At 36.9% G+C, this 25,294-nt stretch overlaps 3 protein-coding genes across 5 annotated transcripts; 1 reads left to right on the top strand and 2 right to left on the bottom strand.

Annotated features, from left to right (window-relative positions):
* Positions 1–1,215: 1,215 nt before the first annotated feature.
* LOC101166981 (erlin-1) lies at positions 1,216–7,551 on the bottom strand. Of its 3 annotated transcripts, none has more exons than XM_023963787.1 (12): positions 7,447–7,551; positions 6,467–6,595; positions 5,916–5,997; positions 5,340–5,386; positions 5,187–5,248; positions 4,989–5,114; positions 4,829–4,902; positions 4,512–4,570; positions 4,287–4,378; positions 4,084–4,173; positions 3,904–3,983; positions 1,216–3,169 (listed from the first exon to the last, which is right to left on the bottom strand). In XM_023963787.1, exons 2-12 carry the CDS (start codon positions 6,577–6,579, stop codon positions 2,978–2,980), a joined length of 1,017 nt encoding a protein of 338 aa, XP_023819555.1. In that variant the 5' UTR covers positions 6,580–6,595; positions 7,447–7,551; the 3' UTR covers positions 1,216–2,977. The 3 variants fall into 3 exon arrangements, with proteins under 3 accessions (XP_023819555.1, XP_023819556.1, XP_023819557.1); XM_023963788.1 differs by having other exon boundaries at positions 6,467–6,598; positions 7,447–7,531; XM_023963789.1 differs by lacking the exon at positions 7,447–7,551 and adding an exon at positions 7,299–7,380.
* Positions 7,552–8,220: 669 nt separating this feature from the next.
* Positions 8,221–15,100, bottom strand: LOC101171857 (inhibitor of nuclear factor kappa-B kinase subunit alpha). The gene is made up of 22 exons (XM_004077180.4): positions 14,766–15,100; positions 14,459–14,576; positions 14,264–14,358; positions 13,396–13,513; positions 13,243–13,312; positions 13,071–13,159; positions 12,858–12,947; positions 12,658–12,782; positions 11,764–11,871; positions 11,547–11,682; positions 11,228–11,428; positions 10,817–10,919; positions 10,523–10,646; positions 10,293–10,444; positions 10,142–10,203; positions 9,955–10,064; positions 9,586–9,635; positions 9,318–9,426; positions 9,068–9,215; positions 8,929–8,972; positions 8,714–8,813; positions 8,221–8,538 (listed from the first exon to the last, which is right to left on the bottom strand). Exons 2-22 carry the CDS (start codon positions 14,561–14,563, stop codon positions 8,479–8,481), a joined length of 2,199 nt encoding a protein of 732 aa, XP_004077228.1. The 5' UTR covers positions 14,564–14,576; positions 14,766–15,100; the 3' UTR covers positions 8,221–8,478.
* Positions 15,101–21,327: 6,227 nt separating this feature from the next.
* On the top strand, positions 21,328–24,882 carry plau (plasminogen activator, urokinase). The gene is made up of 11 exons (XM_004077409.4): positions 21,328–21,724; positions 22,273–22,361; positions 22,452–22,479; positions 22,573–22,711; positions 22,785–22,867; positions 22,964–23,026; positions 23,108–23,285; positions 23,374–23,513; positions 23,595–23,735; positions 23,839–23,987; positions 24,107–24,882. Exons 2-11 carry the CDS (start codon positions 22,311–22,313, stop codon positions 24,299–24,301), a joined length of 1,167 nt encoding a protein of 388 aa, XP_004077457.1. The 5' UTR covers positions 21,328–21,724; positions 22,273–22,310; the 3' UTR covers positions 24,302–24,882.
* Positions 24,883–25,294: the final 412 nt, after the last annotated feature.

Below are 25,294 nucleotides of genomic sequence, written 5' to 3' on the forward strand. Positions count from 1 at the left end.
CTGTGCTTATGCAACAATAGCATTTGTCAGCTTGAACAGCTGCTTTTTTTAGGGGGTTACTTAAAGAAAGGGGGATATTGCTGGGAAACAGCAGAAACACACAGGAAGTAAGAATGTTGAGAGAAAAGAGGAGAACAGAGCAGCGCTGTGTCCTGCTGATGATTCATTTTCACGTTCCCCCGCCGTTTTTGGGAATGAATTTACTCATAGAGGAGGAACCACACCCTCAGGCCCTTTGGTGAGGGAAACGTCCCGGAAGATGTCAAGGTTAGATAAATCATGGACGTGATGTCAAAGCAACCCAGGAAAGCGATGCTCAGGCAGGAAGCTGTAAAAACCTGACCATCACCTCACTTCCTGGAATTGGGATGGTGGTGGTGAAGGAAGGGAGGGGGGGGGGTTAAAATTGCTGAGTTTTACAGACTTTCACTACAAAATTAGTACAACTCTGCAAATAAATCCAGAATAAACTTCATGTGAAATAAAGGGGGTAAAGTTGTTTCTTTCTGCTCTCAGATCAAATTTGAGTCTAATCTGAAAGCGTTTATGCAACTAAAGTTTACACACAGCTGAAGGAAGCTTTACTTCACATTTCCATAACCACTTCCTTGTCCTTTGTTGCCTTCATTCAAAGCTGCTTTGTAGTTTTGCTGAGATGTATAGCAAATTTATGTAAAAAATACATATACAGGTTTCAGGTTTGAAATGGAGTTAAAACTTAATGTAGTATAGTTCAAGTGTTTGGTGAATTGTAGGAATTTTAGATGCTTTCCTCCTATTAATGCAGACTTTAATCACACTTGTCAAATTACTAAAAAAAAAAAAAACACTTGTTAGGCTTATCAAAATGCAAATTATAACATGAAACTAAATACTCTACCTTTCAAATAAAATACTTTTCATGTTTTAATGAAGTATTGCCAACTAATTAACTAAACAGCATTTTATTATATTTTACTCTACTTTTAGATTTACGTCAGTTTTCTAATATTTATTTTGTCTTCCAGACATGCAAAACACCTTTTGCCTTCCCATATAGGAAAAATACTTTATCAATACTTTATCTGCAACATTTCATGACTTTTTTTTTTTTTCACAACCCTCGATTTTCCAAACCAGATTTCAGAATGAGTCATATCCCGCCTCATCTTAAGTTAGATTACCTCCTTTTGGAAATGATCTGAACTACATGAAAACAGTCACAAACCCAAAAAAGAAACTGGTACCAAAATAGGTTTTATTTTACATAGAAACATTGTCAAAACCTAGAAACATTTTTACATGTAAACATTTTTAAAACAAGGAGAAAATGTTTTAAATTTCACAGATTGTACAAAATATTGACAAAATTAATTTCACAACCGCTTTATTCTTTGTGTGTTTAAACCCACCACCAAACAACATCATCTTCAAAAAAAACAACAACCGGTGTGGGCTGCTAACTGTTGTTTTCTCCAGTCTTTGCTTGTGTTTGTTAGAATATTCAGCCTGCAGGTCAGTTAGTTCATTTTTATGTAAGGCTTGAAATCTGAGTGGTGAAAGTCTTTCAACGTTTAAAACAGCCCCCTGCCCCAAAAAAAAAAAAAAAACAACTAGCACCAACTTGCATTTTGTTCAAATCTCAGAAAAATAAAATAAAAAGAACCTCCTAATTCAGTATTTCTGTGTAGTGCTTGCCTAAATATTACTCTCAACAGGGAGATGTGCATTTCCAGTTAAGCTGGTGTAGTCAAAACCACTACAATTGGAATTGTTTCAGAATTTCTTTCATTTTTGACCCGACAACATCCTCAAAATGCTCCTGTTTACAGACTTTATACAAACAAATTAAAATACATTTGTAGGGATTTTGTATTTCCAATTTAACCTAAGAGTAACTCGTCTGTGAATATGTAGCAATGCCAAGTTTTTCTAAAAGAATGAAAAGCAATTCCTGAGAATGGACGATAAACTGAAAAGCCCTGAAAATAGAAAGTTGATATTTAATAAATTATGCCCATCATCTGATTCAAGCAAACCTTTCAAATGACAATCAGAATAAAAAAAGAAAAGAAAATTCTTAACAAAAAGAATACATCCAAGCGTGTTGAGCTGGTATTTATTGCTGTAGCACTCTCACAGAAATGATCGATCATCTGAATTTATAGAAGAAAACCAGATTTTATTTCTCTTCTTTTTATCTCACTGGGAATTAAAGTAATTGCCAACAAAACAAATCAACATAGGATTACAAAACCCCCCAGAAAATAAACAACACAACAAGCAGTAAATCATCCACTGTAATTAAAGCTTTCGCCGCACATATTCAGTTCCAGTTCATCAAAACCAAACTAAAGGTGGCTTCCATCCAATGACCGAGTCCTACCACACCGGTTACCCTAAAACATTGGTGCATAAGCTGACTAAAAGTCAACGGTTCAAAGGCAGCGTTTCATGGAAGCTAGGATTACTTAGTCTTCAAAAGGACTCTCAGCAACGACGGCCGACCGGCACAAAAATGGCACAAATATACCGTACACCTGAACCCGTACAAAGTATTCAAACTTTTAACTAGCGACACCTGTCAGATTCCAGTGCTGCAAAGCCAGACATTCATTTCCAGAAAATCATCTCATATTTAATCACAAATCATGCTCTCGCACACAGAAAAACATAAACGCAGCTGCAAGACTAGAAAAGACAATGCAGGAAAAAAAAAATGCATAACCTGAAATAGAGAAGCGCACATTTAAATTAGGGCGACTCTTTAGTGTCACCTTTCCAGGCATAGGCGTTTTATGCTAATTATTTTTACCATGGCATCGAGCATTCCTTAAGCTCACTTTTTCTCTCCAACTTTCTGTTTACCCCAGGCTCTCGCACTTTCCAATCATCTTTCACTTCACCGTCCCCACTGCTGTTTAGATTCAAGACCATCTGCAAAGCTTCAACACCCACAATTTTCAGTGAAAGGTCCTCATCAGGTTCTCCTGGAGCCTCAGTGCCCATCTGGCTTAGCTTTGAACACGTCTGATTCAGAGCCGGGCAAACTTGAAGTTGGTCCAGACTTGGGCGAATTGCTGTTCCCCTCAACAAACATGTTCGGAATGTCCTGACCAAAGTAGATCTTACTGTTAGCAGCTATGGCCTGATACTTCATCAGCTCCAGGTACTCCGGCGTCAACTTAAGCTGCAAAGATTAAAAAGAATTATGTCAGTATTTTGAGAAAATGATAAGGATTTAGCTTTTTGTCATCAAAACACAGGTATGATCCCAGACAAAGGTCCATGAAACAGGTCTCCTGGGGCATCTTTATAATAAGAATTCATTTCTGCTGTTGATAGAGAAATATCACCTAGACTGATAACAGCTAGTCAGAAAAACAAAAACATAACATCTGTTAAGATTAATCCATAAAAAAACATTTACATGGGCTTAAATGATGCATCTTTTACAAATGAAATGAGCTGAATAGAAGCAGCTTTATATCCCACTAAAATCATTTTTTAAAATCCATTTTAAAAGAGATCCTGGTGCTCTTTTAATTAGGATTCTGACGTTTTGTGCCTAAATCAAGGAAATCTGTAAATTCCTTTGACATTCGCCTCCGAGTTGTGGGCGCTGAGCTACCCCGCCCCATCTTAACCTCCCCACTGCAGAGCGGAGCAGCAATTTTCAAACAGCATTTTTTCGTCTGCTCCTCGTTCACAACGTTTTGAATGTAGAAATGCTTCATTTTCTTTGTATATGTCCACAAAAACATGTTAAAGACACCATTTTGATCAGAGTGGGGTTTTTTCTTTAGAAAAAAACTCAAAACAGGATCAGAAAAGCCCTCAAATCTAAATCTCCACAAATGAAAACAGAAAATCGGGTTAGATGATGATATTTGGAGTAGGGGAGGGTACTTGTACAGTTCTTACCCTGTTTGCCTCAGAAAACTTAGCAGCAGTGTAATACTCTGCATCTGCTTTGGCCCTCTCCCTGGCCAGGAAAGCAGCATCTGAAACGAACACATGTGATAAATGAGACAAATGAGAAAACCACAATGGCCTCAGACATTTTATCCACAAAAAAAGGAAAATGAGAGCAGCTATGCCAACCTTCTATTTCAGAAATCTTCTTCTCAGTCTCTTTCTCCATCACCTTTTGTCTAAAATGGATCTCTGCTACTTGAGCCACTTTCTGAGCCTCTAAAGGACAAAAAAACAGTTGTTAGACATGACTGACAAAGAAACAGCCGAAACTTTACAGAGAGATGCAAATAAAAAGCCTACAATGATTTACAGTAAAACAACAAATTTACCAATAATGGCTTTCTTCCTTTCAGTCTCCGCCTCCTTTTCCACAACCCTCTGAGTCTGAACCGTTATTAGGAGACGAGTTTTCTCTGCTTCCCTAAACACACACACACACACACACACACACACACACACACACACACAAGTACACACATTTAGTTCTATTTAATGTATTTAATTCATGAATTAAGTGAGTAAGTCTGTGCTGAGACAAATCCTCTAAAACTCACATGAGTTCAAAGTTCCTCCTGATAGACTCGGGAATCTTCGGTTTGGTGACACGGACAGCCTGCATGGAATTGGAGAGAATTAAATAAATATGCAACATCTTTCTATTTTGACCAAATGTGGTCAAACAATTACAAATTCATGAGAAATATATTTTACAGTGTTAATCAATATGATCATTAACTTAAATGAATACTAACAGGAACAATTTCTGACTATTAAAAGAAGTGCAAAATATTGTTCCATTTTTTTCCCTTAAAATATCAAATATTATTAAATTTAAGTGCATGCTGTATCACTATGAAGTGTGTTTACATACCTGTATTGTAAGTCCAGGTGCCATAGCGTTCAGATCTTTCTGCAGTGCAGTTTTGAGGTTTTCATCTATAATATCTGCAGGATACAAGGCAAACTATTCAAATACAAACTATTTGGAGTTTTAGGAAGGAACACTTATTGAAGCAGTCAAAGCCTCTCACCGAACAGCTCAATGTAGACTTCCTGAAGTGTGTGGACGCTACAAAACTGGTTCAATTCGTGGTGAATCTTGTTAAAAATGAGAGTTTTGTCATAATCGGCCGTGTAGTTCCTCACAATGTCCACCACTACAAACAAAGACACGGTGGTTAAAGTCGATCAGGAACGTTTGCAATCACAAAGATTTGAATACACCATACCTGCTGTAGGGACCAACATATTTACAACTTCTATTCTGTCAAAGTAGATCATCACACCACCACTATTACAGAAAAAAAACAAGGTTTAATTCAAACAAATAGTATCTAAAGAGTAATTAACTTCTGAAAATGTGTCTCTGTAAACAGTCATACCTTGTCCCACAAGGCACATTCTTGATCTCATCAGTTTGAAGCGTGGTCTAAAACAAAAAGTTCAAACATATTTTGACCCGAATGTTAAAGTTGAGAGAAATAAAACTAAACACATGAAAATGAGACAACATTATCCCAAATCTATTAGAAAAAAGAAATATCACAAATGTGGAAAATATAGCATTTGATTCAATTATTCTCATTTGTGTTACATTTGTATTATTTATGTCCAAAGGATCAAGTTTAAGCAGATCAGAAATAGTTAGAGGAATTAGCCACTCAATAAAAATTTGTTCCTTACAGCTAAGAAGCTTTGAAAGCAAAAGCAAAATTTTTTTTTTTTTAGAATTATGCAACTAAATGGTGCAAAATTTATTTTTTATTTATTATAGATCCTTGCTGAGTAAATATGTTTAATCATAAATTTTGACTGAGAACTTTTCAAAAACACCTCCACCTCCCAAGGGAGTCTTGTTTGGACCAAGCGGATTCAACGAAAGTTTTAAATGAATTTAGTTTAAAAAAAAAAAAAACATCTACTACAAGTTGGGTTTCAGTGCAAAAGTATCTGTTTACCTGCACTGCTCTGTATGTGGTGATGAAAGGCAACATGATATGATATCCTGGACCATTGGGAGTAGTTAGTAAAGCTCCACCTCTGGAAAAAAAACAAAAAAAACAAAAACAAGCATTGCTTGGTGCATATCCGCATACACAAATAAATAAATAAATAAATGAACGAGTTCCCAGTACAGCTTCCATATTGTCTTTGCGTTTATAATCTGCCTCACCAGATGTAAAGTATATTTAAATTTCTCAAAATCCTTTAAAGCTCCATTGCAATCATCTATTGATTTGTTTGAAAAGGATTCCAAGTGGTCTTTTAATTATGATTATGTCATTTTCTGGGACAGTTTCTGCAAAGCAGAACCACAATTTTAAACTTAATTTTCTTCATATATGTCCTCCATCATGAGTAAAATACCACAAGAAAGTGTTAAAAAAAATCCAGTTTTCATTGGGATTTATCTTTAAACAAGTAGGTCCCAATTGGTAGATATTAATGTCAACTATGAAAAACAGGTGTTTTTCACAAACTACAGACGTAAAAAAACCGAATGAAATACCTGTAGTAGACGGCAAGGTGTCCTTCCTCTATCTTGTGAATGGAGGAGTGCAGCATGAGGGCAACCACTCCTGCCATTGCTGCAAATACTGCCCCCACATGCGGCATTGTCATCCTCACTTACACACACCTGCCAGAAAAAAAGGAAATGTCAATCAGCAGAAATATTTACACAACGATAAGCAGTGACTGAAAGGGAATCAAAATACCCACAGTCCCAGACTCAGAAAAACAGGGGACCTTTCCGCACTTATCTGAAGAAAACATTGACACACCCGAGAAAACACTAAAAATATGGTCGAAATCCTAAGGTTTTGTAGAGTTCTAGCAACAATACTGCATCACAATATAATTTAAAGTACGCATAATGTGCAATTTAGGTGTCAATATACACATTGAACCAAATTTGCTGCAGGGTGAATCAATTTTGTATTAAATCTGTAAAGTAACAAAAACAGCCCAATAATAAAAAAGATTGAACGTTTGTTTATTATGTTTTGGCCTACAATTTAAATCAAGTAAAACGTTGGTTGTTAAACATGGTGAAGATCAGTTTTGAAATGTAATGGAACCTCGATGCGTAACACGAGAACTAATGGGAATGCTGGGAAGTGTAAAGCTAGCGTGCTTCTTTCTGCTTTATAACTTGTTCTTAAAAAGGCAGCAAGTGAGATGCCTCTACAAAGTAATAAAGCAGAAATTAAACGATACAAATCTGCATACTCGAACATGACCGACTCATTGAGAAAGTGGAAAACGGAAGACTACTAGCAGGTTCGCTTAGCTAGCTAGCTAGCTAGCTTTCTCTAAGGGTGGATTCGGAAATCGCTTACTCCGTCGGCAAATTGCACCTAAGCGCAACTTCAAGTTGTCAAACGGCAATAAAATATAACTAATATTCACATAATGGACAATGCTGTTGATTATTTAAACATCTGAAACATTACAATAAATATATGGTTTTAAAAAATGAAAAATTACCCAAGTATCGAACAGTTGCACTCTGGTCTTATCATTCGACGGACCATCCCCCTCACGTCACTCCTCCCCTTCCAACGCTGATTTGCTTCATCGAAGTTACTTCAGGGACCGTCGAAAAAAAGCCAAATGCGATTTTAAAAAAGTCCTGGGGACAGTAAATTGTTTTTTTCTTCTTCTTATTTCTAGTTATTTTGCGTTTCTGAGCCTGGACAATTTGGTACAGGAAATATTTTAAAAAAGAAATAAAAATAATATTCGGTGGCAAACTCTATAATTTAGGGTCAACTTTTCTATAAAAATATGAATGGCAAAACTAATACTTTGACAAAGACCTATTCAAAAATGAATATTTATAATAATTATGACACACAAACTATGACACAAAAAAGGCAGACGGTTTAAAAAAAACAAACAAAAAGGGCATAGATCACTCATTAAGAGATATAAATTTGAAGAAGAAAAAAAGAACAAATGAGAAATAAGGGATTCGGGAACCAAATAATTGGACAGAGCAAACAAAAATATGAGTACAAATAAAATGACTTATAAAAACTGAAAATAACACAACACTGTAAAAATCCCAAAATCTATCTAGGCAAAAATGACATGAGAAGGTACCTTCATGCAAGTCTTAAGGTTTAAAAATGATATTTATGGTGATTTTCCAACCAAATAATTTAAAAAACTTTATTTCTTCTTGTTTTTTTCTTCTTCATGCAATTAACTATAAGAAAGGCATTCAGATTACTCACAAGGATGACTCAGACAAAACAATGTTTGTGTTTAACACCTTTATAAAAACGTCAGGTCACCTTCCATTGTTAACACATTCTTTTAACAAAAATAATGCACTTTGATTCATCTGAAAATAAATATGTTTAATATTTAAGGACAAAACACTCATTAAATATGTTAACATTTTTTCATGGACAGCTTAAAAACACTTTTTATACGTTATTGTCAAAGAGGATAATGTATAGGCACACATAGAGTGTTTCTGATATGCCAGACATTGTAATCTTTGGAAAGTTTTCATGGCTTCTGAGACTGGACCTTCACTGCTCCAGACTGAGTCCAGCTCCAGTCTTGATCCTGAAGAAAGAAAAAAAACCTGTTCAAAATCAAGCAGACTTAAAAGAAAAACCATCAAGACACAAGACCAACATGAGGGGATGGCTATTATTGATCAAAAATAGTGAAGACACTTGTCCTTATATTTGAAAGTTACATCAATAATGATCATTTCATTCTGTTCTCCAGACTTTACCATTACACTGTGCTCCATGCTCTGAGCAGCATCTTGCATGAGAGAAGTCAGATGACTCAGATACCGCTGATTTTCATTGAGCAGCTGGCCAACAGTTTCACTGAAAAAGACAAGAAACATTTAACACTTTAAAGACTTTGTTTACACCTCAAACTGCAACTTATAGTGAAATTCATCTTTTATAGGCAGAGAGTTGCGTTTGGAAGAGATCTTACCAATCAGAGGGATGTTGTGACGACACTGGAGAGTTGTTCTGTTCCTAAATACACAACCACAAATCGTATTAGCTACCAAAATACCTCATTTCTGTGCTGAAGCTCTCAAGTGTCTGTTGTTACTTTATAGCGTACATACACAGGCAACCTTAAGAAGATACCAGAACTCCTTTTGTCTCCTCTTTTGCATTTGTATCACAGTGTTTTCTGTAGCTTTTATATCCCCCAGGGCTTTTTCCAGATGAGGGAACAAATCCACAATATGTTGCTTACACACTAGAATGGTACTATGGAAAAAATGAACATTCAGAACATTAAAATCGGGCCACTTTATCCCTCACTTGTGCCGACATTGTTCAAAATGTTTGATTAAATTGGGTATAGTTTACCTCAGGTGAGTGTACAGATCTTTCAGCACTCTGTCCTGGTTCTGAACTGTCTGAAGGATTGTTTTCACCATATCTGAGCTGTCACTGTAACCATGAGGCGGGTCAGGACCTGAAAAGGAGATGACAACACAACCTGTTCATCATTTTTGTATCATTCAATTAGCAGTTTTACAAATGTACCTATAGCAAATACACAAAAAAATATTTTTGTATTACAATTAAAAATGTGGATTATTGTATGTTGCTTTAGATAAGTTTAGGTACTAACTTTTACATTTAGCCTTCAGTTGCCTGTAGAGTTCAATCGCCTTTTTTTCCCTGAAAAAAGAGACAAAAGCATTTTTAATTATTTTCAATTGCTGCTACATAAAATGAAAAACAATAAGTCAAATTAACTTTAAAAGTTCGGAAACATATGTTTCTTGGGGTTAAATGCCACTCCACAACACCCTAGACCCAAACTATAAGAACCAATAGTGATATTAGTGTAACAGAAAAACATCAGAAATGTGTTCTGGGATTCACTTGCTCTGAATTATATCTCATATAATTCTTAAACCTTGTAGGAAAAAAATGGGTCTAAATCCTTTTGGGTTTTCAAAATGAAGTGGAATAACAGCTTTGCAGTGATACTCACAGCTGTTCCATTACATCTCCTTGTCTTCTGGCATATGGACTCCTCTGCAGCTCCACAATCTCATTATGCAAGCCCAGAATCTCTTTATCCAGGAACCCCACGTCTGCAGCCTTCAGCAGGAAAACCGTTAGCACTGTGCTGTTTGAATCACTCCAATAAATTAGCATTTGTTTTGAAAGTGTCTCACCTTCGTTAATAAATCAACCTTTTCTCTACTTTCTTGCCACGTCTTCCACATTTTTTCTGAAGCTTCACATTAAAACAAAACAGCAGCAGAGGCGTTAAAAGTGACAGAAAAATGCAACACACATCACAGAAGATCCTGAAAATCCACTCACAGATGCCGTTCTTCATCTGGTTGGCGTATTGCTCCAGATCATACTGGATGCTTGTCTTAAAGAAAGCCAGCTTGGCTTGGAGTTTATGTGACTCGGAGAACAGTTCGTTCTTGTACTTGGTCAAGGTGGTGTTGTAACGCAGCAAACTCAGCCTAACGCAAACAGCAGGAGAAACCAGAGTCTCGGAGTGCTACTACAGTGATCATTTATGTGGCTACTAATGCACTTACATGGCAGTCCTCTGCCCCTGATACAGCCGGAAGTAGTCCTCTTTCAGTCCACAAACATAGCTGACAGCTTCAGCCCAAACCTTTCTCAGAGTGGAGAGGGGGAGCTGTGTTTTAGTCTCCCTGACTGGCAACAAGAGAGAACACAAGCACATATCACATCACACCAAATTAGACACGAGTTTAACTGAATTTAAGTTAAATCAACCCTAGATAAAATTTATTTAAACATGAGTACAGAACACAATAACATCTAGAAAATACGTTTACAACTTGGTGCAGAGATAAGCATCTCACCTATGAAGTTGACGCTCTCTGGCAAAGGTCTGGCGGTCAGCGGTCCGGAGTATTTGTTAAGGCTTGTGTGAAACAGGAACACTATAGAGTTATCCCAGCCTCGCTAAAATAAAAAGATGCAGAATTAAAACTATGGATGCATAAAATAAAAGACTCTGGAGATAAAACTACAAACTTGCCCTAAAGAGGAAGGTGGAAATTTATTATTGCCCTAAAAAGAAAAAAACAACAAAAAAATGTAGTTCACTTTGTAAAAAAGAAAAACATTAGCAAAAATTGGAATTTATCTGCATCTGCATTCACAATTGCAGATGAAAAAGTACAAGAACTATACACTATTGTGGTGTATGTAGTTAGCGTTCGACAAACAAACGCCGTTTTGGCTTGCGTTTGTCTTTCTGTGCTGCATACCAAGCCCTCTGGCAGAAATTGGATGGGCGGCCTACGGGGGTCGAGGGAGTTTCCCGTCTCCAGCAGAAGCTCTTGGCTCTGTGGGGAAATATGCGCTTGTGTTTGTGCTTCGAGGCGAAGCTGCAGAGAGAGTAAACTCTCGTCGGTCCCCAAATCTAAAGAGTGCAGCTGGGCTGAGGTCATGTCCAAGACGTGAATGACCTGGAAGATGAAGAGTGAAGCTTGAGGGTAGTTTCACTTAATGTTCCGTCAATTAGAAAGAACACACACACTAAAGAATGAAGTAAATCCAGATTGAAGACATTTTCTTCGGGTTAACCTTCATGCTGAGAATATTGTGCAGAACGGAGTAAAAGTAAGGCTTGTTTGTTTCCGGATCCAGTCCTCCGCCACGAGTTGAAGGATCCCAAAGCAACAGCATCTGGAGCAGAGACTCTATGGGTTCCAGCAGCGGACTGAACAAAGGAAAAACAGATATCAATTACTCAGAATAAAGTTAGCTGGACTCACTTAAATTTAAATGATTCCTCCTTGACCTGCTAAGATTGTTGGGATAAGGCAGGTGTGCTGAAAATCGAACTTCACCATTCATGTCCTCGACTGCCATGATGTCTTTAGGCCCCTTGTTTTTGACTTTGCTTGTCCTACACAAGCAAAAAATTAATAAATGCAAAAAATTAGAACACAAATTATTAAGATTTTCCAAAGCAGTCTGCAACAAAAATAAAGATTCAATATTTGACACACTTCCAACAAAATTGGTATCATGATAATCCAATTTTATAGCTTCTAATTTCTTAAAAATCTTCAATATTGAGAAGGTTTCCAATTCTCCTTTCTCTGAACCAGGTTTTCCTTTCCTTTTTTAAAGTACAGAATTACCAAGAGTTGTGAATCACTTGTGCTGGGAAGGGGAAAATATGTCTAGATCAACAAAGTAAGACTGAACAGACACTTTAACCTTCATCTCCAACTTTCAAATGCACTTAGTTTGTTTAACATAACCAGGCATTTCCACTTTACCTTTTGAAGGCTTCACTCTTAGGAGTCTCCATCATGTTTAGACAAAAAAAAATAATCCTTTCAGCTCTCCAAAGAACACATTTCAAACTGAACTGGGATGAAATTTAGCATTTAAAGAAACATCTGCAATTATTACCGGTAAAAAAAAAAAAAACTGCTATTTCTCCCAACAAATGCTAGTAAATAATAAAGACGTGAAAAAATAGCCTTTGTTTACAATGCAGACTTTGAACATAAACAACCCTAAATTGAAGTTAGCTTACTGCACCTTTTTTTTGAGTAGATAAGATCTGCTTCATGTAATTAAGGTTTCTGCCACGCCTTTTTTACACTAGTATTTTAACATGAGTCAAAACTGTGAACAATTACAGAAAAAAAAAAAAAACTAGATGCATTTTTTGGCTTACCACTGTACGGGCTGCATGTGGTGCAGAAACGGCCGAAAGCCACAAATGCATTCAAAGAGCACTGTCCCCAAACTCCAATAGTCCACACTTACAGTGTAGGGTTTGCTCTCAAACAGCTCTGGAGCCTGTCATGTGTACATATAAAGCTTTAAAACTAAATAAAAACACCAAAATGAATATATTTTGTAAGATAAATTTACCAAATACTGTAAAGTTCCAACAAAGGATGTGCAGAGACTGCCTTGATCCAGATCTTTTGCATACCCCAGGTCTATAATTTTATGTACAAGCTGAAGAAGGAATATTTTAAACAAAATTAAGAAGAAAAAAAAAGAACAAAGAAATCTGTTATTGTGTGTCACAAATTGCAGCTAATACAAGCTTCATGTATGTTACAGACTAAATTACTGCACCTTGCCATCGATCTCTTGTAAAACTATGTTTTCTGGCTTCAGATCTCTGTGAATGATCTTATTCTCATGAAGATACTGGATACCAGAGCCTGTGTTGGTCAGAAATTCCACACATATTACACTGAGCTTAAATAGTCTTGTATCAAAGTAATAACTTAAAAAACCCCAATACCGATGTCTTTAAGTAGTGAGAGGACTTCACTCTCCTTTAACCCACAACAATTTTCTGGTTTATGCAGCACCTGAATAAAAAAGTAAATGCATAATACCTACATTTGCAAAAACTTTTATTTAAAAAAAAATGAATGGAGAAGCTATATAGTACCTTGCGTAAATCTCCTCTTGAGCAGTATTCCATCGCCAGCAGCGGTAGATCATTTAAAGCGATGGCATGCAACTCCTCAGGAACTTCTCTGGCCTGAACAACATTCAGATGGTTCAGCCTGTCGACAGTGGGACCAAACATGTAATAAAACATTTGTAAAAGCTGAAATGAAGTCACAAAATTTAGATCAGGGGTCAGAAACCTGAGGCTCCGGTGCCACACCCATTTTTGGCTTTGTAGAAAAATGCAAATCATTTGAATAAATAATGAGTTTGTAGTTTTGATTAATTTGTTTAAGTCAATTAAGTTTCGTCCTTTTTTTTTTAGATTTTTACCATTTCAGCTAACTGAGCAAAGAAATTTCAGAGTGGTTTTATTATTAAAATAAACTAAAAGCACTTTTCTGATCTTCTGCTGAACAACAGTGTCTAGTTGCTGCTCAGGGGCAAAGTTCCAAAAGTATATAAAACTGCATTTACCGTACATGAATAGATTTCTTTTAAATAGGAGAAATAGGATGAAAAAGTCATAATGACAGATTTGACTTTTCTTCCTTTTTGTTAATTCAATTGAATTTGCTGCAGGAGAAGGACCTTATTTAACACAGGGTATGTTTTATTTTGAAAGGAATTTGTCTGTGCTTCAATCAAAACTACAAGTGTTACAGAAAAATATAACACTTTTGTAATTTAGTTATTGTAAATAAATAAAAGCTACACTTTATATACAAATGTTTAATGGCGCCAAAAACATAAATAAAGCTTTTATTTTTAAACAAGGAGGTGGAACATTAAAACTGGACCAAATGGCTTTCTTTGGGTTAAAGGTTACAGACCCCTGATTTGGATAAACCACAAACAGCAGTCACTTTGACATGATCTGAATCTCTCTGCTCCACCGTTCTTTGTTCTTAGCACTCAGGTCCAGGCGGCAGTGTTTCACAGCAATTTTCACCCCTGTCTCCTGCTCCAAACAAAAACAAAACAGGAAAATAGCAGAAAGAAGGGGTAAAAAACATTGCTGTTTAGGTTAGGCCTTCCAGAATGCACAGCATACAACTCACCACATGTTGGTATAAGTAAACGTGTCCAAAGCCTCCCATCCCAAGCCTTTCCTTGGTTTCCCAAGAGCCAAACAGCTGGCCCTGTTTCAGGGCGGACCGCTCCATGCTTAAGATCAGTCTGACAATAATAAAAAAAAAAAAACATTTTCACAGATATGAGGATACATACATTATAACATTTAAAACATGTTTGTTTGCACTATTATGCACGTTTCGTTTAATGTATTTACGAATATTACATTAGTTGATCTGTTATTTCAGTGAACTTAAAAATCTACACTAGTAATAATAATGTTAACAAACTCACCTTTCCCAGGGCTTTCTCACACAGTCGATTGTTTACACTTAGCTTACTACACCATTGTTGCTGCACAGTTAGCTAAACTGGTTTCTACGAGTTTTATTTATTAATAAATATTTGAATGACACTCGAAAGGTGCATATTAAGTTAAAACTATTGCTTAGACGCTAGTTCATGTTGACAGTTTGGCTAGTTTTTGTCTCATTTGCTACAGCCTACGGGAACACGCCAGAGCAAAATGAAAGTTCAGAGACAGGCTTAGAGTTTCCGCGCATGCGTACTTCCTCCCTAAGGCTGCCCGCAGTGTTTTTCTGTCTCACGGGGGATTCACCGATGACCACAGTCTTTTGTCTGGACCTACATCCGCGCCAGATGCTGGTCAGCAGCGGTGACTGTTTTGATTTTTCTTTTAGCTGACGTCGCTGTTATCATCTAAAACTTAAATTCTGTTTAAGTTGCTCACTAGATGGCGCCAAAACTCCACGTTAGATCATCAAAACATCCCGAATAATGGCCAAAAACAGGAGGGAAATAGACGTAATATAGTCTCTTTAAACATAAATATGTATTTATAAGAGCTAAGACAGTAGGAGCAACGTTAATGACATAGATATGTTTAATAAGTCAAACACCTGATTTGCAGTTCCTTTTTTGTGACAGTAGGGGGTGCTGTAACTCCTACTACGACGTTGGCTCCTGATTGGCCCCCCTAAACATGTATTTCTATATAACCCATAGAGGCGCAGTGTTTTGAAAATTAGTTCAAAATGCAATACGTTACATTTAAGCTGCTGTTATTGAAAAGTACTCCCATATGTTAAAATTTTATGGCTGGATTGATTTCTTGAATTACTTTAAGTTACTTTCTTTCACAAGCCATTGAAACCTGTTGATGCATTTAGGCCTTTGCATCAAAACACTCCAGCTCCAAAACTATTCTAATTTAGCATCTATTTTTTTTTTCATAGCTTGAAATAAATGTAGTCACCAGGATAAATGAGAACTTTCACCTGCAAAAAGTAATGTTATTTTTGTAACAAGTTACTACCAATACTTCTAATGCCACCACAGCAAGTCCTTTTTTCTTATGTCATCTTAAAGCTAAACAAAGTCTGGCCATAAAACATGGATGATACGTCAGATTAATTGGGGCACAGGAAGAGGACCTGGAGGCAGCAGATTTGAAGATGATGAGGTTTTCTTTTGGAAATGACGAGGATTAAAAGAATCCATCGGATGAGCAGCTGATGTTAGATTTTTTGGAAATAAATTGCCGGGAAGCAGAACCAGATAGTTTGAATACAATGAGCGGAGGGACACTGATGTTGTTCGTAAAAGGATGTTGAGGTTGGAGCTACCAGGAAGGAGGCCTAGAGGAAGACCAAAGATTAAGGGTAGCAGATGTAGTGAAGGAGAGTTACTGTGAGTGAAGAAGATGCAGAGGATAAGGAAAGATGGCAGCAAATTTGATGACCCTTTAAAAGAGCAGCCAAATGGCAAAAAATGAGATTTAATGTGGTAAATCACAAGCAAATGCCAAACCTGGAGGTGATAGTGAACATCTGGAGCTATTTAGACCTTCGCAGAAGCTGATAATTTTTTGTGGATAGCTTAAAATTATTCCGAATTCAGTAGAAGCATAGTTTACTTCCAGTTGCCAAAAAAGTAAAAATTCTTACAAGTTGAGAGTTACTATGACTGAATTATGAGCACTTTTCTAACCCTACATTGTAATGACAGAAAGAGACCTGACTGCAACGCTGCTGCTGTATGTAAAGACAGAGTGCAAAGAATTTTGCCCCAAACCCAATCAATTTCAGAAACATGATTGTGTGCCACCATAGGCAAAGGTTTCCTCACTATGATGTGAGGAAATGTTGAAGTCACACAGGAAATGACTTCTTTATGTTTTTGCTGCTAAATGTGTGTGTAAGAACCAATGACTCATGGTAGCGATGCTGCTACGCATTTATAATATATATTTTTTTTGTTTCGTGAATTTTCCGGTGTCAGATAAATGCATCTAGACATTAAAGAAAAATACAATTAGAAACAACAAACCACAACAAGAATCAAGTTTCTTATGCAAAAGTGAGTAAAGCAAGTGTGACGGAAGAAAGTCCACCTCCCTTCTCTCCTCAAAAGGTCTGCTACTCCTAGTGCTCCTTTTATTAAGAATTCAAGTAGGAGGTTACAGTTTGCAAACAAAGAGAAAAGTTCAATCGGGAGTGTCGTATAATGAACCATTTGGGAGGATTACATTTAAACAATGATAATAATAAAACAATTTCCCTCACATCCGGAAAGTGTTATAAGAGAGACTATTAAGTGGTGTAGTGGTCACACGGTTGCCTCACAGCAAAAAGGCCCTGGTTCAAATCCCAGTCTGTATGGTGTTTGCCTGTTTTCACTATGTATGTGTGTCTTTATTCCAGGTAGTTCCTACCACAGTCCAAAAACATACTACACAGGTTAAATTGGTGATGTTAAATTGTCCCTAGGTGTGAATATGATTGTTCCTCTGTCTGTGTGTGGTCCTGTGCTGGACTGGCAAACCATCCAGGATGTATTCCATCTTGACCCAACAGTGGCTGGGACAGGCTCCAGCAACCCTGTGACCCCCAGAAGGGGTTAAGCAGTTTCAGAAAATGGTCAGATAAAATTGGTTGACAAAGGAATTTCTTCCTAAAATTTGGGTTAATCCCAATCAAATCATTTTTACACTCAAATTTGATAGATTAAATGGTGTACACATTTTTTTAAATTACATTTAACTATTATGAAAACTTTTTTTTCTGCAGGCTACAAGTTTAATTTTAAATACATATCTACCAGTTCATAGAAAAGAGAAGTGTGACATGTTTCATTTTACTGGATCGGCAAGCTGCAAAATCGTGTGACTAAAAGAGTCTTTTTGGGAGGCTAAACATCCGGTGAAGTTTGAAAAACGTGTTTGTGAATCATGATTCTAAGAATTTCTAAAAATGAAATGAAAGCTGACATTATAAAAGGATTTTAAAAAGTCTTTATAACAATTAAAAAAGCTTGTAAAAAAGAAAAGAATGTCGGTAGTTTAATTTCTTCTGCAATGTTGTAGCAATACACCGATCTAGGTTTAGAGCAGTTCTCAATCATGCCAAAACGCTAAACTTACATCTCATTCAGGGTTTATTTTTAAGAGCATTTGTCATGATTTCCTTCTTCCTTTTTTCTACCACTGCGTAATTGTGTTGTCTCTTTGGAAGGAAGTATTTATAATTAGGTCTACACATACCATTGTGCAGCAGGTAAGAGTCAAATTCAACTGAAATTCTTGCTTTAAAAGATAAAATGATTGGTGTTTGTAAAAAAAAAAAAAAGAAAGCACATGAATGAAAAGCCAGTGTGTGTGACCGCAACACAAAGGAATTACTGAAACGACAAATTCATAGGATGATAAATCAATGATATTAGCACCCACATTATGATATGAAATACCCCCTAACGTCCTTTAAAGCTGAGCCCAAAGTCAAACACCCCAGACTTTATGGTGCTCTGGTTCCCCAATGTTCTACTAATTGTAAACGGCATCATTTGATCAGCTGTAAAACTTTTGTAGGCGATCAGTGTTGAAAGTTTATTTCTGAATTGTAACAGGGAACTTAAAGAGAAAATGACCGTCTTTGCCACCTGTTTCTGTCTCTTAACACCAACTATAGCTTCTGCCACAGCTGATAGAAAATGGGAGAGTATTTTAATGCTCAGTATTTGTAGCTTTTGTGGACAAATGAGTCAGGTGTCTCTGGTCAAAATGACTTCAGAGCAAGCAGTATTGCAGCTGGCTCAACCACTGATGTTTTGGTTTTCCCCAAGTTGGTTAATTTCATCACGTCTTTCCTCTTTTTATTCAACACCTGTAAAAATGGGACTTTTCATCTACGTGGTGCTGCACACACATCTAATTTGAACAAGATGTATCAGTTAGATGACTGAACTTGTTCTAGTTTTTTTAGTGTGAATGCTGAACAACCTCAGATTTTGCCTAGAGGGTATACATACTTTTTAAATTTATTGTTATCATCAAAGAAAAAGAAACAGGAGTAACACAATGAGGTCATTGTTTGTTGGAAAAGTCTCAAGAATTGAGCAAGGGGAAGTTGTGTTAAAACATAATAAATGGTGCATGAGCTGCATTGGACTTAATGTTTGAATAAAGATTTAGGCTAAACAGCTGATGTAATTCATCTCTGTCTAAGATTAAGATCCAGACTATTGATGTGGCTTTGAGTTAAACTGCAAACAGGGCAGTGATGTAAATTTATTAACATTAACTTTTTGATTTTTTATGTTTAACCACCTTATATTTAATAACTAAATATGGTGCTAAATATGAGTATTTTTACATGAGTAAGTGGAAGAACAAACAATACTTGGAATGATTAAAAATAAACAATTCAGAGGAAAAATCTCTGCTCTTCATTTTTTATAGTAAAAAAAACTAGATATAATATCTGTTTAGATAAAAGTCCACAGCAACCGGTTTAAGAGTAAACATTTGAGTTTTAAAAAAATGCTGCATTTTAATGCCAATTAATTTAAGAAAGAGCAAATTGTGTATTTTTGAACTCTAAGACTAAAAAACATCACAGAGAATTACACAACAAACCAGCTGTGAGTGAAAATGTGCAAACGTTTTTTAGTTCTTTTTGAATTTAGCATTTTGAATACAGCACAGCTCTCAATGGGATTTTTTTGTGTAAATGTTTATTAAGTAAAGCTCTATTAAGGTCCTGCCGCTGTGTTTCTTGTTTTTCTGTTATCATAAAGGAAACTTTTAGGACGGCTTTATTTTATGGCTGCGTGTCTTAATCTATGACTTTAAAATACTCTAGATTAGCAAGAAACCAGCGTCTGACTCAGTTACTGGGACATGTACAGGGTGTGTATCTGCACATCAGACTTAAATCATAGCCTCTCATCAACTTTAAGGGGATTTTGTACATTGCATTTGCTTTTCCATGATCCGGATTGGAATTTTTCTAGGAAAAAGTTTGACATCCGACTGGGAAGCTGAAGCAATTACCCCCTTTTCTAAGCAGATGGATCAAACTTATCCATCAAACTTATACATCAGCAGACAGCCAGATGCGTTTCATTTATTTTACTTTATGTTAGACTTTAAAAAAGTATTGTAACATAGTTGGCTGTTCATCAGTGAACATGGATTCTCTAAAAAACTGTGTTAAGAGATCCATCCATCCATTTTCAAAACCTGCTGAATTCTCAATTGGGGTCATGATGCTGCTGGAGCCGACCCAGCTACTGCTAAGCAAAGGTACACCCTGAATAGTACACCAGTCTGGTTGCAGGGCCACATACTCACACACAATTACATGCACAACTATGGGGACAATTAAGGGATACCAATTAACCTATGAAGCATGTTTTTTGACTGTGGAAGGAAGCCAGACTCCCTGAAAAACATCATGCACAAGGAGAACATGCAAAGGTCCCAGCCAGGATTTAAACCAAGGCCCTCGCCCTCTCGCTGTGAGGCAAGGGTGGTAACCACTGAGTGCAGCCCTCACTGGGAAATAAACATTCCCAGTTTTGTTCACAATGGGAAATAAACTTTCCCAGTGTGAACAAAACTGAAAAAGACTTTTTAATTTATTTTGTGTCATTCAAGGAGGTGGTAGATACGGAGAGCTGGTGTGTTTGCGCGTGTGTGGGTCTGTGGTTGTGCGTTTGGGCGTTTAAGTCATACTGCAAGCTAAATTTGGGCAGCTGTGGTGAAGCGGTAGGGCGTCGATTTCTGATCAGAAGGCTCAATTCTCACCTTGCCCACCCATGTGTCAAAGTGTCTTGGACACTGATATCATCAATGGTGGCATCAGAGCCACCATTAGTGTGTGTGTGTGTGTGTGTGTGGGTGTGTGTGTGTGTGTGTGTGTGTGTGTGTGTGTGTGTGTGTGTGTGTGTGTGTGTGTGAAAGGGTGAATGTGACTGTAAAGCGCTTTGGGGCTTCGAGGAAGATAGAAAAGATCTATACAAGTATTTAAGTTGTTTGTTTCTTTGTTTTTTTTTTTCTTTTCTCTAGTTTGTTGTTTCTCATCAAGTCTTCTAAGCGTTCAATACCAAGGACCCTCTTGAAAATGAGATCTTAAGGGACTTATCCTCATGTTTAAATAAATAAATAAAACCTTCCTCGTAAAATGTTGGGGAAGTCAGTGGAACTTCTTGTCTGACTTCAATGCTTCCTTGCTGTTTAGAAGCACAAGACTGTCGTGACAAGGCTCTTCATCATCGTTTTGTCGTTGTGCATGAATGTATCTTCTTCAGATCCGTCCTTCATATAGACTCTTTGTAACAGAATCTCAATGAATATCTCATCTGAAATAAAAAACTTGGTTTGATTTTAGTAAAAAAAAAAAAAAAAGGAAAAAACCCAAACCAAAAAAATGTACACAATTTTCACAATGTGATGAGTAAGAATTACAGTGTTTTGGCCTGCTTCATATTTTCAATCTGTTTAAAAAAACAGGTTGAATTCAGAATCACTGCAATGATCTTCATTTCCACCATTTGCTGAGTTTTTAATAAGTCTTATCTCAGTTAATCCTTTTTTTCTTTCAGTGTTTATTCTGGGTCATTACCACCTGTAAGCTGTCACTCAATCATAGATGTTCATTTTACTGCATTACCAATTTTGGATATGTTATGTGTAGAACTATGACAAGAAGGGGCAGTTCATTTCATGTGTCATAAGACATGACAAATTGTCTGATCTACTGGCCAATTGTCTGGCGGGGAGGGTTTGTGTGTAGCCTCTAAGGCCCTCCCTCTCACATCTTCTGTTTACTTAAATAGGCAGCAGCACAGTGATGAGCATTCATGCAACAACAGAACAACAATTTTGGACATTTTGGTTCACTAAAAAGAAGAGAACGGTTGTTTCAGCTGACAGAACAGAGATTTTTAAAAAGGTAACACCGTCTTCATCTTTTCTCACTTTTTTGCATTTCTGAAAACACATAAAGTCAGCCTTGTGTATTTTTCGTCATGCCTTTTTTTTGTCTGTTGTTTTGTCTTCATCTGCTCAACAACGCGTGCTCAGAGTATCTAGATATAACAGCATAAGATATGTGCAAAATGCTAATTTGATGTAATATTGTGCACAAGCATGGCTGTAATCTGCTAACCTAAATTGATGTTGGGCTCACTGTGCAGATAGAGGCTATGTTTACACTACAGGCCACCGGCAGCGCACATTCTCTGTTGGTCTAATTTTTGAAATGGCTCTAAAATAAAAGACTTCCAAGTGCACAGATTTATTTTAGGGGATTTTACTTTTTTAATAGCTTTTTAAGCACTTTCCTTTAACTATACTTATTAAAATTGTACACAATTATTCACATAATTACTGAAGAGCCACCCCTTTTTTTATGGTCTCTGTGAAAAAAGTCAGAGAAGTACAACCTACTTTATTTTTAGCAATAATAGTTTTCATTTCTGTATTTTTGTTCCTACATAGGCAAAAAATCTTAAGTAAGCAGAAGCAAAAAGAAGAAGATGAGGCTGTTAGTCATCACTTCCATCCTCTTGGCGCTCACAGTCTGTGTGGTAAGTAATAGCAAGTGGAAGTAACTTTAGGTTATGGGTCCAGACAGAGGCTTGTGATGAAATGTTTGATTGTGTCTGTTCTTTTTTCAGGCATTTTCTCACAGAAGAAATAAAGAATGTGAGTCCCCCTCAGAGCAGTAATGATGTAATAAAATCGATTCATTTTTTATTCAATGTAGTCAACTCTCTGTGCTGCATTTGTCGTCCACAGTGAGCTGTCAATCTGGAGATGGGAGCAGTTATAGGGGGACAGTGAGAAGGTCTATTAATGGGAACAGGTGCCTCAACTGGAACAGGGTTAACCACCCTTGGGACACTTACAACGGAGTTGGAAACCATAAATACTGCAGGCATGTTTTCAAGAGCCAAACATATACAAGCCCAAGAGTATCCCTTCTCTAATATTGTTATACGTTATTCCAGGAATCCTAACCAGAGACTGAAACCATGGTGTTATGTCAGAAAAGAAGGAAGAATTTTCAAGGAATTCTGCGATGTTCCTAAATGTAAGTCTGGGAGGAGAGTTGTAGTTTCTTTCCCTTGAAATCTGCAGTAAATGTAGAAAAAGCTGATGAAATATTGACATTTTTGCTCCTAATCAGGTTCTGCATCAGCCTTAACGCCATCAGTAAAACCAACTTCAAGCCCTCCTCCAGTGGACACAGGTAGTTCAGCCCGTTGTTGGTTAAAAACATCAAAAGATTTTTCTCATCTTAGCTCATACCTCACCTTTTCTGTTTTTCCAGAGTTCACGTGTGGAGAACGCCATGAAGGGAGGAAGAATAAAGTTGTGGGGGGATCTTTCACAACCGTTGAGTCACAACCTTGGATTTCTGCTATTTTTAAAAAAAAACGTTTTCTTTGTGGCGGCTCTCTAATCTCACCTTGCTGGGTTCTCACAGCTACCCACTGCTTCTCTGATGAGTAAGAAGGCAGACACATTACAAACTACCAACAGATAGCTCTTATTCAATACATTTACTGATTTGTTGCATGTCAACTCTCTGTTTAGAATTGATGCCAAAGCGGAGGATCTGACTGTGTTTCTGGGAAAGAGTGCCATCAATGACACGGATTCTGAAAGGGAGCAGAAATTTACCGTGGAGAAAATGATCATCCACCCAAAGTATAACAACTTTAACAACGACATAGGTGGGCACAGCCACATCTGAGTTAAATGTGGAGGATTTCTGTGTGAAAAGCTCACACAAGTTGCTTTATTTGACATTTTAGCACTGCTGAAAATCAGAGGCGCAGAAGGAGGCTGTGCAGTGAAGACGCCGTCAGTGCGCACAGTTTGCCTTCCTCCTCTTCATACACAACTTCCTCCAGGATTCAAGTGCAGCATTGCAGGGTTTGGAAAAGAATCATCTGGTAGGCCTGAGTGCTGCTCTGACTGATCATGCCAGTGTACATTCACCCTTGCGCCACATTTCCCGTAATGTTGCTTTAATAACAGATGTTGTGTCATCTGCAGAGTCCTGGCAGTATTCACAGATCCTGAAGCAGGCGGACGTGAATCTGATGTCCAGCACCGAGTGTAAAAGAGAACCAAATTACCAACGTATGTTAACCGAGAACATGTTGTGTGCTGCTGGCCCGGACTGGAGCACAGATTCATGCCAGGTGAGCATACACCTTTTTTTGGAAAACTGTATTTGAAAAAAGAAAAAAAAGAAAGAAAAAGTACTAATTTATGATTATTTTCATGCATGTCTTTTTATTGATTGTCTCTTTCCTCTCAGGGTGACTCCGGGGGTCCTCTGGTGTGTGAAGCCTCAGGCCGCATGTTTCTGTTCGGGGTGGTGAGTTGGGGCGATGGTTGCGCCAGCAAGGACATGCCAGGAGTTTATACAAAACTGACCAATTATAACAAGTGGATCGCAGAAGAAACAGCACTCTCCGAATACACGAAAGGATTAATGTATCCGCTAAAATGAAACCACATTAATAATATGTAACCTATCCGGTTTTGTATATTTCACAAAGGAAATTTTGGAAGCACTTTGTATATTGTGCAGCTTTTTATTGTAAGGATCCATGATGACAAAACAAAACAGCTCATGTATTTTTGTAACTGTATTATATTTATATATTTTTAGAAGAATTTTTTATATGAAAACGTGCAGGTTTAACCTCCAAAGACCTGGCATCTGCGGACATCATATTTTGGGTTAATTACCACAGTAGTTATTTATGCTTAACTGGGGCCCTGTGACATAATGTGTAGATGGTTACTTCAAATATTAGTTCAGGTCTTAGGAGGTTAAAGGCTAAATTAAAGCAATTATTGTTATTATTGATCTATAATGTTTCAAGAGCAGCTGGCAGGTCCTGTTGTTGGTTTATTGTTCTTTTTCTACTTGCATATTTATTGTAACAAATATATTTAAGTTGACTTTTATAACCCAGTTGGGTTTCACTTGCATAAACTTGAAAAGCAAAGTTTTTAACGTTTCTTTATGCATTTATCTTTTGAAGTTGTTGCTTGGACTTTTCATATCAATTACTGAAAAATAAAACATAAAAATAAAACTGTTGTCTTGTTGATTCATTCACAAGCTTTTGGAGTTTCCCCACACACACACCAAACCCCTTTTTGGGTGTGTGGATTTAAACGGATGTAAAAATGTAGACACCTTTGCACCCTTGCTTGCTGGAGCCCACAGCTTCCTTTTACTGTGCTCACACTCTAAAAAAAAAGGCTGTTGCAAATAGCAGGATTATGATCAATTCTTATCTTTTCTTGTTTTTTTTTCTGTGAAAGCCATTTAATTGGAAAATCTAGAAGTGTCACAAGTTAAAAATGTTAAGACAAAACATTTCTGAATGCTAAAAATAATAAATAGGTAATCTGTATTCTTAAATAAATTTATTTTTTAATTTAATTTGCTTTCATAAACTTGTTTTAATAAGATAACTCTTCATAGAAT

The sequence above is a fragment of the Oryzias latipes genome, chromosome 15 (genome assembly GCF_002234675.1).
Source record: "Oryzias latipes chromosome 15, ASM223467v1".
Lineage (NCBI taxonomy): Eukaryota > Metazoa > Chordata > Actinopteri > Beloniformes > Adrianichthyidae > Oryzias > Oryzias latipes.

Bases quoted from the DNA above. Each gene is read 5' to 3' on its own strand.
- LOC101166981 (XM_023963787.1), bottom strand. From the start codon at position 6,579: ATGACAATGCCGCATGTGGGGGCAGTATTTGCAGCAATGGCAGGAGTG. The intron at 5,998-6,466 runs GTATTTCATTCG...TTTTTTTTCCAG, and splicing joins CACCTTGCCGTCTACTACAG to AGGTGGAGCTTTACTAACTA. The intron at 3,170-3,903 runs GTAAGAACTGTA...TAATCTTTGCAG, and splicing joins AGTTTTCTGAGGCAAACAGG to CTTAAGTTGACGCCGGAGTA.
- LOC101171857 (XM_004077180.4), bottom strand. From the start codon at position 14,563: ATGGAGCGGTCCGCCCTGAAACAGGGCCAGCTGTTTGGCTCTTGGGAA. The intron at 12,783-12,857 runs GTAAATTTATCT...TACACATGACAG, and splicing joins TTGGAACTTTACAGTATTTG to GCTCCAGAGCTGTTTGAGAG. The intron at 8,814-8,928 runs GTAAGATCTCTT...TGTCTTTTTCAG, and splicing joins TCACAACATCCCTCTGATTG to TGAAACTGTTGGCCAGCTGC.
- plau (XM_004077409.4), top strand. From the start codon at position 22,311: ATGAGGCTGTTAGTCATCACTTCCATCCTCTTGGCGCTCACAGTCTGT. The intron at 23,514-23,594 runs GTGGGCACAGCC...TTGACATTTTAG, and splicing joins CAACTTTAACAACGACATAG to CACTGCTGAAAATCAGAGGC. The intron at 23,736-23,838 runs GTAGGCCTGAGT...TGTCATCTGCAG, and splicing joins GTTTGGAAAAGAATCATCTG to AGTCCTGGCAGTATTCACAG.